The 19,592-nt window shown below is 41.4% G+C and overlaps 1 protein-coding gene across 1 annotated transcript in view; it reads right to left on the bottom strand.

Annotated features, from left to right (window-relative positions):
- Positions 1-788: 788 nt before the first annotated feature.
- LOC149313952 (mucin-13-like) overlaps positions 789-19,592 on the bottom strand; it is a 34,352-nt gene continuing 15,548 nt past the window's right edge. Inside the window, exons 5-12 of the mRNA XM_089523047.1 lie at positions 14,055-14,113; positions 11,169-11,332; positions 9,982-10,116; positions 8,342-8,459; positions 7,871-7,908; positions 5,441-5,528; positions 4,127-4,382; positions 789-1,350 (exon numbers count right to left, since the gene is read on the bottom strand). Coding sequence (XP_089379173.1) covers positions 1,312-1,350; positions 4,127-4,382; positions 5,441-5,528; positions 7,871-7,908; positions 8,342-8,459; positions 9,982-10,116; positions 11,169-11,332; positions 14,055-14,113 — 897 coding nt within the window. The 3' untranslated portion in view covers positions 789-1,311. The remainder of the gene's footprint in view (positions 1,351-4,126; positions 4,383-5,440; positions 5,529-7,870; positions 7,909-8,341; positions 8,460-9,981; positions 10,117-11,168; positions 11,333-14,054; positions 14,114-19,592) is intronic.

Genomic DNA, 19,592 nt, shown 5'->3' with positions numbered 1-19,592 from the left:
AGGAGGATGGGAAGACAAGTGGCAGCTCATGGGATTTTCAATTGTTTATTTTTCTTTCTTTTTTCTTTTCCAGTTACAAATACATATAAATACATTTATTGGTTGTTTCTACATTTACCTAGACATTACCTACATGGACCTAGACTTTAAAATAGCATAGGATACATATACAGACCTTTTATGCAGGAAAAAGAAAAAGAAATGAGGCTGACTTGCTTCACATTACAGTCCAATCTAACACAATCCTAAATAGATCTACTCAGAAGTAAGACTTATAAATCTGCAGAATCCCAAACTTAGAATTATGGCCTTAAAGGAGCACAAGGGAAAGTCCAGAGGCTTTTTTCTGAGTAGACCAGTTGTTTGGATTGCACTATACATCTCTGGAATCAAAAGCCTAGGTAGGTCTACTCTCAAGTAAATCCCACTAAGCACAATGGGATTGATTTCCCCAGCCAAGTGTGGATAAAATTTCAATGTCTCTGCACATGCAATTTCTCTAGACTAGTGGGAAGAAGAAAATTTTAAATCACAAAAGAACATCTTGTTGCTGGTGCTGAATTCTCAAAGCAAAAAGGTAAGATGATGATCACTGTTTATATAGAAGCAGCATGAATAGCACCCCCTGATGTTAAATGCTCAATTAAGACCCTGTCTGAATGGCTGTTACATAAATTACTTAAGCAATAAAAACCCTGCACATCCAATTTTCCATTGAGAAGTGCCTGCCCTGTTACTTCATTTTGCAAATGAAGTATCCAAAAATTCTTATTCCTAAGGCAAGCAGGTAGTAAATTTCACAGCTTGTAAAGATATGAGCACAGCCTTTGGAACTTTAAATATATGCTTCAATGGAACCAAATGGGAGCCATTAGAATCCTGTGGCAAGCAATGCTCCTAAATGTGAAGCAACAATCCTGACTCAAGTTACAATAAGGCCAAATCCCAACTATTAGACAGTATTGCAGACAAAGTACTAGCATCTTTTTGCTTCTTCTTCTTCTTCTATGGTATCCTGGGTGTCCAATATGGCAGAAGATTTCCAAATGTCATTGATAACATAGCCTGGAGCTGTATTTCTCCCCTGCCCCCACTCCATTTTAACAGCAGCAAAGATAGGTGAAGTTCTATCAAATCCTCTGGCACATTTTCCAAAGAGAATTACTGTAGTGGGATTCATCCATATGTTAAGCACTCTGATTGCCACATAGCAATGTCACAGAAAGGCTGGAGAAGCTGCAGAGCAAAGGTGTGTTGGTTCCTCAGTAGAGTTGAAACTTACATGTATTCACAGTCTCTTTTCAGATGGACTTACATTCTGTCTCTTGATGACATTTCAAGCCAGGAATTCTTTATCAACAATAAAAAAGAGAAAATAATGTAGGTATAGAAGAAGTAGTAACATTTTATGGTGTAGCAAGATTTACTGGTAGGGTTCCTATGTAGTCATAAGTTTCTAATTTTAAAACAATATCTAAGAAATCTAATGTCCAGTTCCATGCTAGCAAACTATAAACACAATGATATGATACAAATTACAATAATCAAATTAAAACATTATCTGCTTTTTTGTATTTAAAAAATCACTGATTTGTGTTAATTAATTGTGAAATGACTTTGTGTTTTTTCATTACTAATTTAAACAAAGAAGTCTATATATATACATACACACACACACACACACACATATATATATACACACACACATATACACACACAGAGTGAGAGCGAGAGAGAGAGAGAGAGCACAAAGGACTAGCAGGGTTATAGTGTCAAGAACAACTACCCCTTGTTGTGGCTCTTTTGGCTCCTTGAACTAAGACACCATTTCTAATTGGGAGCTGAATCCCTGTAGGATTCTAAAGTTTCTGCTTCATTATAGATTCCTGGACAATCTACACACACACACACACACACACTTTAAAGAAGCAGGAATTTTGGCATCCCACTGGGATTCAGCTCCCAATTACAAATGGTGTCTCAGTTCAAGGAGTCTAGAAAGCCACAACTAGGGAGTACTTGTTCTTGACACTATAACCCTGCTAGCACTTTGCTTTCCTTACCTGAGGGGGAAAAAAGTCAAACAAAAAGAGAAACCATAGTGAAGGTCTTAGCCACTGCTTAGATCCCAGTTTCTATGATAATAATAATAATAATAACAATAACAATAAATTTTATTTATATACCACCCTGTGGTGAACCAATCCGGGTGGTTTACAACATTAAAATAACATACAGCATAAAAACAATATATTTCCCTCCCCCCTTAAAAAGTTATTAAACTGCATATTAAATGGAGCTTAGCATTAACACAGCAAAATAGTGAAGGAAGTAAAAATGGCAAGCACAATGTGCATGGGCCATGGCAAATGTAACCATGTTCTTGAAACAAATAGAGCATCTTTGGCGCATTACAGACGCGCACAAAGTACGCGCAGAGTGCGTATTAGGGTTAGGAAGGGGCGTCACTTTCTGATGTCCCTAACCCTAATATGCACAAAGCGCATAGAAAATGGCGGCGCCCTATACACATGGGCGCCGCCATGACTATGTCATGACTGTGCCGCCTCCAAATGGAGCGGCGCGGAAGTGACGTAGTGGGGCTGCGCGAGGGCGCCTTTCCGCGGCCCCGGAAGGAGCTCCATTTCGGAGCTCCTTCCAGGATTTGCATCGCTGGTGCAGTCTCTACACAGCTGCGCCAGCGATGCAAATGAGAAAGGGGCCAAACGGCCCCTTTCTCTGTGTTCCCGCCACTGCTGGGTGTCCTTGGGGCATGAAGCCCCAAGGACACCCCTTTCCTGGCCGCGGGGAAGCAGCCTTTTGCCACTTCCCCGCAGCCTGGAAAGCAGTGGATCGGGGCCTCAGAGGCTGCCATTGTGGCAGCTGAGGCCCCGATACAGCAGGGAAAGGGCCAGTTACAGGCTGTCCCAAACGGGGTCTGTAACTCGCCTTTGAGAGGCCAAAGAAAACTGGGTAACTTCTTCTTGATGTTTTTTCATATTGTAGCCACACAGTAAAAGGAGAACCTAACTCTTAGAAAGGTTTTTCCTAAGGGTCAAATTACACATTATGTAATTCATTTAACATACTTGATTTTAAAAAGAAAACTAGCAGCAAGAGTTGGAGTAATCAGGGCCAAATATGTCAAAGTCTGCTTCCTTTTCATAGCAAATAGTAGCTTTTAGTGAGCAGTTTTCATCAGGCCAGAGTGCACTGGAAAGGGGTTAATCCTTCCCTGTCTCAAAAGCAGTTTCATTCCTGATCCCTGTAGGAATATTTGGTATCTATATTAAGCAGAGTGCAGTGGGGCTAGTGCAACATGAGCTGGTGGTAGAAACAGAAGTAATTATTCTGGATGCTCTTATAAGGTTAAAAAAATGGGGGGGGGGGGGAATACATTAATTGTATCAAAAAATCAATCTTTGAATAGTCAAGGAGACAGATGACACAAGTTGATTTATATTTGGTAAGAAAAGTCCCTAAAAGCCTGCCTCTTATGTGTGGCTCCAAGCTAGCATCCATTGTTGGGGGTTGAGCCTCATGGATGAACCTTCCAGACAGGAAAACAAAGATCTTGACAAACTTCTTGAGAGAAGAGAGAAGTGAGCAGAAGGCTTGAGCACACAGACAAAAGAAAGATACCAAACGGGGAAAGCAAAAGGGAGTTTATCATATTGGCTTTGCTCTCACGATAGACACAGGGGATGCAACCTTAAGGAGGCAGATCTTAATCGCATTTCCCCATCGTCAGGGAATATGCAGCCCATTTGCAACCTGGGCTTCTGCTTCATCTTTTCAACAACTGGAAAATCCTGTTCTTGAAAAGATGCAGGAAGAGCCCGGAGAAGCCTGGGATGCAAACAGGCATACTACCTGGTGACGGGGAAATGCGATAAAATCCGCCTTCTTAAAGTTACATCCCACATCTATCACAGGAGCAAAGCCAGTGCAATAAACTCCTAGATTCCCCTTTCCTCACTAATCACTTTATAAGCATTTATACTTCTTTGCTTCTAACAATTCAGCTTACCCTGGGGCTGCTATTTAAAACATGCAAATATCATCACATGTATTGAATGAGATCATACATTTAATATAACAGCTGGAATAAATGAGAATTGCTTACGTTGTCGTCATCATAGTCTCGCTCAGGAAGGTAAGATTTGTTTAATACTCCTGCATCGTGGCTGATTTTTTCCTGGTGTCCTCTGTCAGCTGTGTTTGATTTGTTAACCTGTTCAGGGCTTCTTATTTGGACTCGAGGAAAAATTCTCTCATTTATAACTGTGTTTGGGGCAGAGCCGCTTTCAGAGGTATTACCAATGGTTGAATAATCATGGCTTAACAAACTCTTACTTTCAGGCTTAGGCTCCCTGTTTTCTCTGTTTCAAGAAGAGGAGGAAGGAAGGAAGGAAGGAAGGAAGGAAGAATTTAAAACACAGACGTTCCCCCCATTTCCAAATCTCCCCTACCACTACAAATGCAGTCTGGATTCCTTCTGAAATCTGTTATAGAAGTTACAAAATTGTTCATGCCTTTAACAAAATCTAGTATCTACAGCTGTGATGTAAACTGTAAAGGAAACTTTGGAAATTAAATAGTCCATTTTTATAAAGCATGTAATTGTGATTAGAAAATGTTCATACCTTATTCTCATTCTACAACATGTATTTATGATTGTAATTTATTGGAATCTGAGATCCAGCAATTATGCATTCTATAAACTGAAATTTCAAGATCCCAAATAATCTATTCTGTAGTCTTAGGTGTGGGACAGACCGCCCCAAAGGGGTGGCCTGCCGGTAGCGTAACTGCCTCTGGAGGGAAGCTGCAGCCGCCAAACCGCGCAGCTTCCCTCAGGAGGAAAAAGAACCCGGATAAACCGGGTTATTTTTGCGCCGCAGGGCCGATGTCACGAGTGCGTCAATGGCAAACTCATGACATAAGTGCCATGTCGCACCGTACGGATGCTGCGCAGCACTTACTTAATAATGGTGGTGCCTGTGTACACAGGACGCCGCCATTGTTATGCTGCCATGCCATGCTAGGGTTAGGGATCATGCGATTGCTGCGTGGTCCCTAACCCTAAAATCGGCACCAGCATGCACATTTGTATGATCTGTACCATGCCTTAATTAAACAAAAAAGTGTCTGCCACAACTGCATTAAAAGAGGAGAAGGAGCTCTTTCAGATATGGACTCAGATCAAGGGCTGAATTTAATATTAATGTCCGCAGTTTGCTTAGCTACCATAACGCCATCCCAGAGTTTGGAAAATTTCCTTTATTGAACCACAGTCCCTTTTGCAGGTCTAATATACATGGATATTTAATATCTGAACAGGACTTTGGTAGCTGGATTCTGAAATTAAACAAGTAAACCACCCATTGTGACAAATATCGTAATGTTCAAATAACCCTCAAAGAGTAATCATGCATACCTGAGGCATCTGTAAATGAGAACTCCAATTAAGACCACAATAACAAACCCACATGCAACGGCCACTCCCACAAGGACTGCCAGATAATCTGAGAAGATAGATATCTATATTGAATAATCATAGAACACAGGATTCTTTTTCACTATAAACATACAAAAGTTTATAAAGTGGGGAAGGAAAGTTTCATCAAATACCCACAACAGTCGGCCCTCCTTATCCACGGATATTTTATCCACAGATTCAAGCATCCACGGCTTGAAAATATTCCCAAAAAGTATAAATTCCAAAAAGCAAACTTTGATTTTGCCATTTGATAAAAGGGACACCATTTTGCTATGCCATTATATTTAATGGGGCTTGAGCATCCACAAATTTTGTTATGGACTTGAGCATCCACGGACTTGAGCATCCACAGTGTATCCTGGAACCAAATCCCAGCAGATAACAAGGTCCCACTGTATACTGGCCAAACTTTCAGAACTGCACTAAAACTCTGGTGAAACCATTTGCATTTTATATTGCTAGTTCTAGGCAGAGAGATCTCAAGAGACCATAAGAAGGGTGCTGCAAACAACCACGTACAAGATCCTGTTAATTTAATTAGCCTCTTAGTCACTGAGACGTAGGCTGGAATGGACCAGCTGGAAAAGCTGGCTTCTGGGTGGCTTGGGGGTGTGCTGTTTTGATGCTGCATGCCCCCACGATGTGCAGAAGCCACTCAGCCAACCTCAGGGGGGGGGGTTCAAGATGCTCCGGAGGCATGGCATTTTGATGCTGCTTGCTGCCGGAGTACTCAGAACTTGCGCCAGGGCCACCTAAGGCAGCCCAAACCCAGCCCAAATAGGAGCAGATCTTTTTCGCTCCCATTTGGGCTGGAGTTGGAGGGGCACCTTCAGGAGCGTGACATGTCTTTGCTACAATCCTGAAGTGTCTTTGCTACAATCCTGAGGTGTCTTTGGCTTGAAGCTGCCCATTCCTGACGGTCTGTTCTAGCCCTTTGTCATAGTTTTCAAAGAAGTAGTCATGTTAATCTCTTGCAGCATAAAAAAGACAAAGGAAGGGAGAGGGGGGAAAGGAAAAGATCTGTGGCAGCAGCTTTAAGACTAAATGGTTTTTATTTCTGCGTGAGCTTTTATGGATATAAACTCACTTCTTGCTGTTCACTCTGAATTTTCCTTGTTCCAATCTTGTTATGTTTCTTCATGCTTTGCCACCCCAAAGCCTATCTAGATATATCCAGAAATATCCCACTACTGATGAGAGAGTGAGGGAAAGTGAGAAAACAAGGAGAAGAGCCCTGCATTTCTTTGAACCATTCTGAGGGACAGAGGTAATGCAGGTCAGTTATTATTTCTACCGAAATGCCTCCTTTGTGGGAATCATCTTTATTCCCTACAACCACTACTTTCTTGCACTCCCACTTTTCCCCAGTCCTTATTTGATCATGTGACAGAAACATAAACCTAAGAACCTGCTAGTGGGCTTCTGAAAGCACAAAGGGAGCCCCTTTGCTCCAGCCTGTAATTTTCCATACTTCAATCAATTAATCAATCAATTTGGGGAGGAGGGTGTTAAAGGAATTGTCAGCCTCTGAGTTTTAGCTGATGAATGACACAACCAGATATAGAGCTTTATTAAGTTCAGGATCAATGATTTGTAACATCTGTGGTGTTTCATTTAGAGATCATCTCAGAGAAGTTTAGGAATCTCTTGTCTAGTCAACAATCAAGGCCATACTCTTAGCTTTTGCAATATTATACAGCATTAGGCCAGGGCTGGCCCTACAAAATAAAGTAACTGCCTCATTGAGTCATGGCAATGGCAACATCCTAGTTGTTTTTCCTGAGCCCCCTGACTTTTCTCTTCTGGAGGACAACACTGTTTGTGCCACAGTTTGTCTTGCCTCCTCTCAAACTGCCCTGGTGCTCTCAGAGTAGTGGAAGACCTTCTCCTATAGCTAATGTGGAATTATGAATAAACTGCCAGTTCAGACAGCTTCTTCCCATGGATCGGGGCATTATTTGTCTTTTGCTTCAGATAACCAGAGCAGAGATGGGAACCATCTTATCCGTTCTTTGTTCCTTTGTGGCCTTGCATTGGGTGCTCACAAAGTATTCATTTGATCCACATAAGCCTTACTTCATATTCTTGTCACTAGTGATAACTAAATCAACTGGTCACAATTAGTTAGTAGCAAATTTCGAGGTTCTTCAGAATCACCTATGTAGAGGCATTTTAAACAGAGTGACATGGAAAAGTGACATTTGAAATAACAGTGTTTTCCAGTGTGGATATGTGTTTGCCACAAGAACAACATTTCCTAAAGAGGTTTGGAGTTTATGATTCTAATTCTAGGACTACAGACTCTGCTCTCCTTGCTTCAAATAATTTTAGGGCTTTGAATAGAACATTCAAAATTCTTATACATACTGTCTTTACAGTCTTCTCCAGAGTAGCCAAAACTACACCTAAAAGCAAGCAAACAAAAAGTTACACAAAAGAGTTGACTGAGGTAAATAAAAAGTTACAGAAACAAACTGATATTAGGCCACGTTACACAGAGGTTTTCCCCTACGTAGTGATGTTTTATTCACTATCAAATGAGAAAAAAATCATTGGTACTAAAAGAAAATTCCTGCCTTCCTATAGCTTAGATGGATAAGAAAATATGAAAAACAATTTTTTCTCCTCTGCGCTTTCTGTCTGTACATGTTTCTGTCCATCATAACCTCATCTGACCACTCCATAATTCTCTTCTTCCTTCTCCATATTAAAGCACCAAATCCCTCAAAGTATAAATTAGAGCACCCTCCAAAGTAGTTTCCTATAGGAAAGAAAAAGGAGAAATACAACACATACTCTCCCACTTGTTTAATATTGGTAGAGCAACTAAATACTTACTTCTGACAATAGCCATTCTGGTTTTGATAACCAACCAAACATTGGCACACTGGGACTTGTTTAGCATTCACTGAGCAATATTTGTTTTCCTTTGGAGAACACACTGTAGCATTACAAACTGCATTCAAAACAGGAGACAGAGATTTAGTAATCTAAGGCATTTTTCTGAAGGCCAAGGACTTTGCATTATACCCAAATATGTGCAATGGTGGCCCATTTGTTCTCTGAATACCGTTTTTTTTGATCTGTGAAAAGTTGCCTCCACAATCTTATCAGAGATTGCTCTCTGTAACACCTTAGGAGACGGTGTAATGAAGAGAAGACATGGTGGAGAACAAAGAACAATCTCTGATAAGATTGCTTTCATCACTCAGCAGGCTTTGTTATATAATTTATTTCTATCTCTCCTTTCTCCCAACACGAGACCCAAGGCAGCTCACAGCACAAATGGGTCATAAAATATTTTTTTAAAATAGCAGGAATTCACTAAAGCAGTTAATGTGTAACCTAGAGCTATGCATTGGTGACTGGTTCCTGTTCACAATCTTGACACATTCCCTAGTTTAGGCTACATAGGCTGTGAAAGTCCCTCAATTCACACTTATCAGACAGTATCCTCTGGGATTGACAGGAGTTTCTTCCCCAGTTGTTTGGGAAACAGCTGACTGCTGTTCACACACACACACAACCTTCAATGTGAGGGGGAATTGCAGTGGGTCCTGAATCTGCGTATTGCACCAGAGATCGCTCACAAGAGAGGATGGGGATATCAGCAGCTTGCTGACTGACATCAGAACATACCCAGATGGACTGCAGCTGCTGCTGCCCAGTACGTGGGGAAGGGTAAAATACTGGGTGATAACTGCTTAGCTATATAACTAAGGTAGTTATGTAGCTAAGTATGTGGTACAGAATTCTAGCCACTGATTGTAATAAAAAGTTAAAAAGCAATTAAATAAATGAATGTACTAAAAACATCACAAATTAGAGACAGTTTTTAAGAAATGATGACTGTGAGAATGGAGGTACAGTACAACCCTTTCCCATTAAATGACCTTTCCACAACACCAGTTAGTCACCAAATTTCTGTCTAAATAAAAAGGAATTTGCCTGCAGGCTAAAAGAGGCCAGCCTCCCAGGGAGAGACAAAATGGGAAGAGCCATTGAGAAGACCCTCTCCCATATCCTCAGCAGATGTGGTGGGTGTGATAGTGGTGGGACTGAGAGATAGTCCACACTAAGGATTTTAAAATTTGGGCTGTTTTTCTGATAGTCCATTTCAGAATTCATATTCTGCCACATTCCTCTTCCCTGCCAAAGAAGGTCCATTGCACACATACATGCTAAATGCCATATTTCCTTCCCAGAGAAAACTGGCTTCGCCAAACCTACAGATTGCACTTTGCACTCATGCCTTTAAAAAAAGCCCTGGTGACAAGAGTAGAAAAGGTTATAAGAGGGTCATGGTTTTGAATGAGGTGTTAATTAATGCCTACTTAAGTGATTGGCAGAATTGAATATTCAAGCAGTATATATGTATATGAAAATGGCTCAAATTTATATTGGACAGATGTGACTAAAAGGAACAAAATGAAAAAGGAACAGTAATATTTTTAAGATGGTCTTCCTAAAACCCTTACGTAAACAAGTTTTATCATCAGGTTTCTTCTTATCAAGACCGGTTTTACAGTAACAGGTTGGAAAAGAGTTGTGAGTTGGTTCACTGCAGTCAGTTGTGTCTTTATCGCAACCATAAACATCACACTGTGGTACAGCTGAAAAAATAATAATAGCAATATGAATTAGCAGAAGAGAGAATATTATTTACAATACATAAGTTAGCTGGAAGGATAGCATGACATATCTGCAAATTCTTCCAAGGACAATCTAAAAACAACAGGCATACACACCTTCAATTTAGCATTGGTTTTATTATCACAGATTCAAGGCCAGTACAGATGGCCCTAAAGGGGTGGCTTAACGCTGCCCCTTTTATTGCTGGATTGGGGCTACCATAACCATATGGTGCAGCCCCGAGCCAGCATTTTTCTGACCCAAAAAGAAGTGGCAAAATTCTGCTCCTTTTTAGGCAGAAAAAGGGTGGCTTTTCCACCACAGCACCAATTTTTGGCGCTCCTGTGGTGTGTGGCATATAAACGCCATTTTGCCAGAGAGGCATGATGCTGCTTATTATCTGGTTGGGTGGGCAGTGTGACGCTTTGCATCAAACATCTCATGAGCTCTATCTGAGCTCCATACATTAGACTCCAGTGGCCAATTCTCTCAGGGAGAACTCCGTGGAAATGTAACACCCAGAAACAGTACAATGAATTAATACCATTCAACAGTAAGAATTTGATTTTGAATAGGCCAGAAAGAATGTGCTGCAGAAAAATCACATTTCTCAATACTATTGCCTTTTGTTTATTTAACATAATTACATAACATAACATAATGGCAGTTTTAAGGAGGGGTATTTAGAATTCTCAGGCAGAGAACTTCTCTGCCTGAGAATTCTAAATACCCCTCCTTAAAACTGCAAATCCCACAATGCAACAGGAGGCAGCTAGAGGAGTCAAAGTGGAATAGTAGCACTTTAAGCGCATAGTGTGATAAACATCAAAGAAGAATCAAAGATAAAACCCAAGACTGCAGGCTTGCTGCAATGGTTGAATAGAAATGGTTACACAAAGGAGAGGCAGGCTTCAGGAGCAGCAATTCACCTTTTAAATAGGTTCCACATTAGGTTCCATATTAATTTAGTATTTAATTCAATTCTAATTAAATACTTAATTCAATACTAGTTCAATACTAATTCAATGCTTACCTTTAAAGGAGTTGCAAATGATGACACCACCACAAGTTTTGTTTGTTATGAGTTCTGCCACAGCCGCACTTGTTAAATTTGTGCTTGCTTCAAACATATTGATTATTGTTACAGCAATAGTTCCTTCAGCCTTACTAAGCTTTTCTAATGTTGCTGGTGATGGTCTGAAAGCCATATACATATATATTAAGAAAAATATTATTAAAACACATTTTCAGAACAACTTGGGTTTTGAATTATGTGTTTGTTTCATTGTTGTTGTTGTTGTTGTTTTAAAGCACATTGTTGCTAAAGGTCAAGACAGCAATTCAAAAAGTGGTGTCAGTCTACGAATCCCAATGTTTCCAAATTCTAAACATCAGCATGAGAAGAAGCTCAGTGGAGACTGGAGGAGGAGTAGGTGAGCGTAGTATTTAAGTTCCCAGCCCGACATGTTATCCTGAGGGTCCCCCCCCCTCGAGATCTACATGAAGCCATGATCAGCAGCTTCCAAAATCCTTCATCACTAATCATGCTGGCTGCTAAGAACGATGGGTGTTGTAGGCCAAAACCATCTGGACAGTCACATGCTGCTAAGTACTAATGGCAAATATTTAGAAAGGATTGACACCTCCAGACAACACAGTAACAACTGCATATTGGAAGTCTGCATATTGTGACAACTGCATCTTTTGGAAGCCTAGTTGATTGTTAGAAGGGCAAAAATGGCAAATGAAATGCTCCACTTCCTTGATTATGACTATTAAGCTGCTACGATCTCTAAATAATTTTATTAATAATGTTAGTATTTTATTGACTGTAATTTGTATTTGTATCTATATTTATTTTATTGGATGTAATCCCGCCTCAATCCACAGGGAGAGGCGGGAAATATAAATAAATTATTTTAAAAATGGAGGTGGGGAATGGAAAATAATTTATTGAGAAAGGGAATTATTTGCAGGAAAGTTAAAACTAAAGAGAAAGGTCAGTTGACCATAAGATCAAAAAAGTATTTTTGAATCAAACAGAAATGTAGAAGTTGCAGAGTTAAGCTCTTAGGAATCTTCAAAAAGAAAAAGAAAAACAGTACACATTGCCAGTACATTTTGAGTCTTCCATCTACTAACTGACACTTTCTACTAATAACAATGGCGGGATACAAACCGCTGCTTTGCAGCGCTTCCCCGCCGCCGCCGTTTGCTCCGCGCGGGAGCTGCAGCAGCCAAACCGCGCGGCTCCCGCACGGAGCAAAAAAGAAGCTCCAAAATGGAGCTTCTTTTGGAGTCGCATTTGCGACGTAGCGAGGCGCCAGGGGCGCACTCGCTACGTCACAAAGGACGTGACGCGTACGGATGCTCAGCGTCCGATACGTCAAGATGGCTGCGCCCGTATGAACAGGGCGCCGCCATCTTGTACGTATTCAATACGTATTAGGGTTAGGGGGTGCGGAAGCACCGCCCCTTCCTAACCCTAGTACGTATTGATGACGTACTATTTGGCGGTTTGTATCCCGCCCATAACAATCTGAAGTGTAAGGAAAAGGTTCAATGTGAATCATTTATAATAGCTTGGCAATCTTCTGTTGTGGTTTAATGACTGCTGTTTCATGGCTAACATATCTCCAGTATCCTTCTATGATTTGCTGTGTGGTGTTATATGCTGTTGCTAGGTTCCTTTTTCAAAACTGCTATAAAGTGTGTATTTGCTGATACCTGGACTGACACTATATTATTAAATAAACTGTTATCTTCAATTCATGGTAGTCTCCATTCCTGAACCCAAAACTGGGCAAATTTCTCTTTGTGAAGCCTGAGCAGTGACATTTTAGACTGCAATATTTTGTTGCAGACTTTTGCCAGAATCCTGCAAGGGAGTTATGCCTCACATCTGCAAAAGTTAGAATTGTGCAATTGTGTAATGTCTGTCTCTAGTAGAGGACTGCTATTATGTTAATATATGGCAGAGCAGGCCAAGTACCCAGTGTGCATCAGTGCACTGATGGGCATGGTGCACTGGTACACATTAGTCCTGATGCCCATTTGGAGCTTTTACTGGTGCCCCATTACACATCTTTGCAATTCAGCAAAGGAGTTTCTTAGCACTTCTGCTATATAGCTAGATGTACATAAAGTTGCATGATATAACAGGTCATATAGGATTCCAGCAGTCACATTGCTATTGTTGTTCTAGTGTGCCTTATAATACACAGCCAGAATCCTGCATAGCACTTGTGAATGTATAATATAGAGTTATGCACTCATGACAGCTAGGTATTCATGATTTCTTTGTAGTCCCTAGTTTAGTGGCTATGTAGGGACCGTGAAAGTTCTGCAATTCCCCCACTTAGTAAGCAAGCAGCCAGTGGGATTGATGGAGATCTGTTCCCCTGTTAATCAGGAAGCAGCTGCCCAATAGTCCCACTTTCCCTCACATGAGCAATCTCTGGCATGAGGGGAAAGTGAGATAAGTGTCCTGTTTCTGCTTGTCACACTGGAGATTACTCATGGGAGGAGTGTAAATAGTAGTCATCTTTTCCCCAAGTGACAGAGGAACAGACCCTTGTCAATCCCAGCTGATGCAGCACAGTAAGTAGAGAATTGGAGGGACAGGACTAGCAGGCACTGCATTGCATTTATAAGTACCATACAGAATTCCACCAATAAAACCTACAGCAACCCTAAGGTGAGCTTCTCACAGTGTTTTCTTGGCAAGATTTGTTCAGGGGATGTTTACCATTGCCTTCCTATGAGGCTGAAAGAGTGTGACCTGCCCAAGGTTATCCAGTAGATTTCCATGGCCACACTGGTATTCCAACCCTGGTCTCATGGAATCCTAGACCAACATCCAGACCACTACAGCATGCTGGCTCTTGCCTTACTTCTATAGCAGACCTGTCACACTTACATTATGTCAAGAAGGAGTGTTTCTTTGTAGGTTTCCTCATCTTTAAATCTTTCATTGAACTGTAAAGAAATAAAAACAAGAGTCAGTAAGACAGGAGGTGAAGAATCTAGGGAAATAGGGTGGAGGAGGACGATGGATACAAAGCTGTATCATAACACATTGCCCAGTATACTCCCTTCAGTCCTATGCCTGTGTGCTTTGTGGTTATTCCTTGAGTTTCTTCATTACCTGTTCCTTCTGATTATGAGACAATTATAGAGCACCTTGTTTGAAAACATAACAAGAGCCAATAGTGATACACTGACAATTTATAATGCAGAACATTATTTTGAGATTAAACAGATATTATCATGATGTTTAGTCATTAGATTTATTATTTTTTCTTGTTTATTTGATGTTATATACCGTATTTTCTGGCGTATAAGACAACTGGGCATATAAGACGACCCCCAACTTTTCCAGTTAAAATATAGAGTTTGGGATGTACTCACCATATAAGACTACCCCTCTTCCAACGCACACCAAATAAAAAATTTTAAAAATCAGATTTGATTTCAATATGGTAATTTAAATTCAAATGCTTATGACATGCAGGTACTTAGCAGGAAACCTTGTTGTATACAAAGCCTGCTTGGATTGGTCAGCTCTCCCTACCTGCTCAGTGCTCCCTGTCTCCAAGACTGTCCGAGCGGTAGCTGCTTTCATACAATCGCCACATATGGCGGGGATGTGGCCGTGGCCATTTTTGAGGGCCCCCTCACCATATACGGCGCCCGCAGATTCTCCAGTCCAGCTCGGAAGTTTCAGCACCTGCCCTGTAAGACGACACCCAGCGTATAAGACAACCCCTGACTTTTGAGAAGATTTTCCTGGGTTAAAAAGTAGTCTTATATGCCAGAAAATACAGTATATCAGATGTTAGTTTTGTTACTATGCACAGCTTTTAAACTGCAATTATACAGCCAGAGAAAAGCAGCTTTGTCAATACTTATTACGTGATGATGCCCCCAACTTAGAATCATAGAATCAAAGAATCGTAGAGTTGGAAGAGACCACTAGGGCCATCCAGTCCAACCCCCTGCCATGCAGGAAATCCAGATCAAAGCATCCCTGACAGATGGCCATCCAGCCTCTGTTTAAAGACCTCCAAGGAAGGAGACTCTATCACCTTCCGAGGAAGTGCATTCCACTGCCGAACAGCCCTTACTGTCAGGAAGTTCCTCCTAATGTTCAGGTGGAATCTCTTTTCCTGTAGCTTGCATCCATTGTTCCGGGTCCTGTTCTCTGGAGCAGCAGAAAACAAGCTTGCTCCCTCCTCAATATGACATCCTTTCAAATATTTAAACAGGGCTATCATATCACCTCTTAACCTTCTTTTCTCCAGGCTAAACATCCCCAGCTCCCTAAGTCGTTCCTCATAGGGCATGGTCTCCAGACCCTTCACCATTTTTGTCGCCCTCCTTTGGACACGCTCCAGTTTCTCAATGTCCTTTTTGAATTGTGGCGCCCAGAACTGGACACAATATTCTAGGTGGGGCCTGACCAAAGCAGAATACAGTGGCACGATTACTTCTCTTGATCTAGACACTATACTTCTATTGATGCAGCCTAAAATAGCATTGGCCTTTTTAGCTGCCGCATCACACTGTTCACTCATGTTCAACTTGTGGTCTACTTGGACTCCTAGATCCCTTTCACACGTAGTTTCATTCAGCCAGGTGTCACCCATCCTATATCTGTGCATTTTATTTTTCCGCCCTTAAGTGCAATACCTTACATTTCTCTGTGTTGAATTTCATTTTGTTAGCTGTGACCCAGCTTTCTAGTCTATTCAGGTCATTTTGAATCTTGATCCTGTCCTCTGGGGTATTAGCGATTCCCCCTAATTTGGTGTCATCTGCAAATTTGATAAGTATGCTCCCAATTCTGTCATCCAGGTCATTGATAAAGATGTTGAATAGCACTGGGCCCAGGACAGAGCCCTGTGGGACCCCACTGGTCACTTCTCTCCAGGATGAAAAGGAGCCATTGTTGAGCACCCTTTGGGTTCGGCCGGTCAACCAATTACAGATCTATTTAACAGTTCCTTTCTCTAGCCCACATTTTACAAGCTTGTTTGCAAGAATGTCATGGGAAACCTTGTCAAAGGCCTTACTGAAATCAAGATATACTATATCCACAGCATTCCCTTCATCTACCAAGCTGGTAATTTTGTCAAAGAAAGAGATTAGATTTGTCTGGCATGACTTGTTTCTCTGAAACCCATGTTGACTTTTTGTGATTATGGCATTGCCTTCTAGATGTTCACAGACTCTCTGTTTAATTATCTGCTCCAGAATCTTTCCTAGAACTGATGTCAGACTAACTGGACGATAATTGTTGGGATCCTCTTTTTCCCCCTTTTTGAAGATGGGGACAACGTTTGCCCTCCTCCAGTCTGCTGGGATCTCTCCTGTTCTCCAGGAGTTTTCAAATATGATTGCCAATGGCTCCGATATTACTTTTGCCAGTTCTTTTAATACCCTTGGATGGAGTTCATCTGGTCCCGGAGACTTAAATTCATTTAGATTAACAAGGTGTTCCTCTACTATCTCTTTACTTATTCTGTGCTGAAATTCCCCTATTCTGTCCTCTGCTCCATTATCCTCAGGTTGAGCACCCTTTGCCTTTTCTGAGAAGACTGAGGCAAAGAAGGTGTTGAGTAATTCTGCCTTTTCTCTATCTCCTGTTAGCATTTTGCCATCTTCTCCACGCAGTGGCCCTACCGTTTCCTTCTTCTTCCTCTTGCTGCGGACATATCCAAAAAAGCCCTTTTTATTGTTCTTAACCTCTCTAGCAAGCCTGAGTTCATTCTGCGCTTTAGCTTTTCTGACTTTACCCCTACACATGCCTGCTATTTCTTTGAATTCCTTTTTCGTGATTTCCCCCTTTTTCCATTTCTTATACATGTTCTGTTTCAAACTTAGCTCGGTTGAAAGTTCCTTAGTCATCCATCCTGGTTTCTTGAGACACCTCCCGTTTTTCTTTCTCACTGGAACTTTTTGAAATTGTGCCTTCAGTATCTCCCTTTTGAGAAAGTCCCATCCGTCCTGAACTCCTTTATCTTTTAGTATTTCTGACCATGGAATCGCCCTCATTACTTCTCTAAGTTTACTGAAATCCGCTCTCCTAAAGTCTAGGATGCGTGTCTGACTCTGCCTGGCTTCTCCTCTCCATTGTATAACAAACTCCAGGAGAACATGGTCGCTTCCACCTAAGGATCCCACCACTTGCACCCCATTAACCAAGTCATCCTTGTTGGTTAGGATCAGATCTAAAATAGCTGACCCCCTTGTTGCCTCTTCCACCTTTTGGACCATGAAATTGTCTTCCAGGCAAGTGAGGAATTTGCTAGACCTTGAGGATTTTGCTGAGTTTGACTTCCAGCAAATATCAGGATAGTTGAAGTCACCCATCACTACTACATCTCTCTTTTCTGACTGTGTGGACATCTGTTCCAGAAAGATATCATCCAATTCCTCAGTCTGACTTGGGGGTCTGTAGTAGACTCCCACCGTAACATCCTTGTTGTTTCCCTCCCCTTTAATTCTTATCCAGATGCTCTCCACCTGGCTTCCAGGATTGATGTCCTGGATCTCTTCACTGGTGTAAATATCTCTGACATATAGTGCTATTCCTCCTCCTTTCCTGTTTGGCCTATTTCTCTTAATAAGGTTATACCCCTCTATTTCCACATTCCAATCATGAGACTCATTCCACCAGGTTTCAGTGATGCCTATTATATCATATTTGCTTTGTTGTACTAGGAGTTTGAGTTCATCTTGCTTATTTCCCATGCTCTGTGCATTAGTGTAGAGACATCGCAGACCATGGTTCCCTTTTACTTGCTGCCTGTGCAAGTTTTTTTGCCTCCCACTGCTGGGTCCTTGCACTGTTTGCCTTGTTTCCTCTATGTCAGTTTGACTATTTTCGCCATCCCTTTCGCCTTCCTTAATATTGTCTCCCTTCCCCTCGGAACTCAGTTTAAAGCTCTCCTGATCAAGTTCTTGAGACTGTTGGCAAAAACATTTCTTCCAACTGGTGTGAGATGCAACCCGTCTGTTGCAAGAAGTCCCTCCTCATGGAACCGCAGCCCATGATCGAAGAATCCAAATCCTTCTCGGCGGCACCATCTGCGAAGCCAGTTGTTCACATCCGCTATTTTCTTCTCCCTTCCTGGACCATGCCCTTCAACTGGCAGAAGAGACGAGATGACAACCTGTACATCCATTCCTTTCAGCTTCCTACCAAGTGCCTCGTAATCCCTTTTGATTGTATCTTATATCTACTTGTATCTACTATCTTCCTGACGCATGGCCAGGGCATCCCTTTTCACTGATGAGGAAAACCCATCAATGAGTGCACAATCATGCAAGTCCCCAAGTGTGAAATATAATTGCTGGGGCAATTGTGATATTAGCAATCACGTTATGTCCATATCTCCTCCTCTTGCCCATCCCCCTCCCCCTTGCTTTTCCAAAGCAAGTTGATTGCTTGTATTTTTTTTTTTCTGTATTTTTTTTTGGGGGGGGGGGTTGTGTGTTAAACTTCAATCACAGTAGCAGAGCTCAGGAATTGTATGAAATGGTTAAAATAATAATAAAAAATAACCAATAGGCATGCTGGGTGGGGCACAGGGCAGGGAGAATGGGTTAAGGGAGAGTCAGGAAGTCAGGTGGCAGCAGCTCCAGTCACTTCAATTGCAAAGATGGCTGCTCTGAAACTGGTATGCTTCCTTTCAAAAAAACAAAAACCCTGCTGCAGTTGATGTGAGAATGAGGCTCATGTGGTACTGTCCTTGGACAGAAACCACCACACTAATGCAATATGGACACTATGATACTGAAGCCATCATGATGTGGCAGACAAACATTGGTTGGAATCCTGCAAATTTATTCATTTATGTATGTGTCAATACTGTAGTTATGTTGCTATGCACTGAATTCCTGCATGACCCCACATTTTTTACTTACTGGGAAGCAGCCACTCTGAGTAATGGGGCTCTTCTCCCCTGTCAATTGGAGAGCAGCTGACTGATGGTCCCACCCCTCTTGTAAGTGATCTCACTGTGACAGGCAGAAACAGGGTCCCTGTCTGGGTTATGCTGGAGATCACACGCATGAGGGATGGTGGTAAGACCAGCCAGCTGACTTCCATCAATCACAATTACTACTGCTCAGTAAGTGCAGATTGGGTTTTTTCCATGGTCCCTAAACAGCCTCCAAACTAGGTTCTGCATAAGGATCATGGATATATAATTCTCACAAGCACTTAACTCCAGGTTACACATTTATAACTGTGGCACAGAATTCTGGCCATATTTATTTGTTTAATATAATGCCTTCCTCCCAGTGCAATATTTTTTGAATTGGCTTGCAACATGAATTAAAACATATATGTATTAATATATATATATATTAAAGGTCTATTAAAAATAATTAAATAAACAAATTCAAAAATACATCCAAACAATGTAAAAGCATTTAAAAACATGGCAGA

The sequence above is a fragment of the Sceloporus occidentalis genome, unplaced genomic scaffold, assembly GCF_023333645.1.
Source record: "Sceloporus occidentalis isolate IW3139 unplaced genomic scaffold, rSceOcc1.0.p SCAF_4, whole genome shotgun sequence".
Lineage (NCBI taxonomy): Eukaryota > Metazoa > Chordata > Lepidosauria > Squamata > Phrynosomatidae > Sceloporus > Sceloporus occidentalis.
The sequence above is the reverse complement of the archived record's forward strand: the minus strand, read 5'-3'. Positions and strand labels throughout refer to the sequence as shown.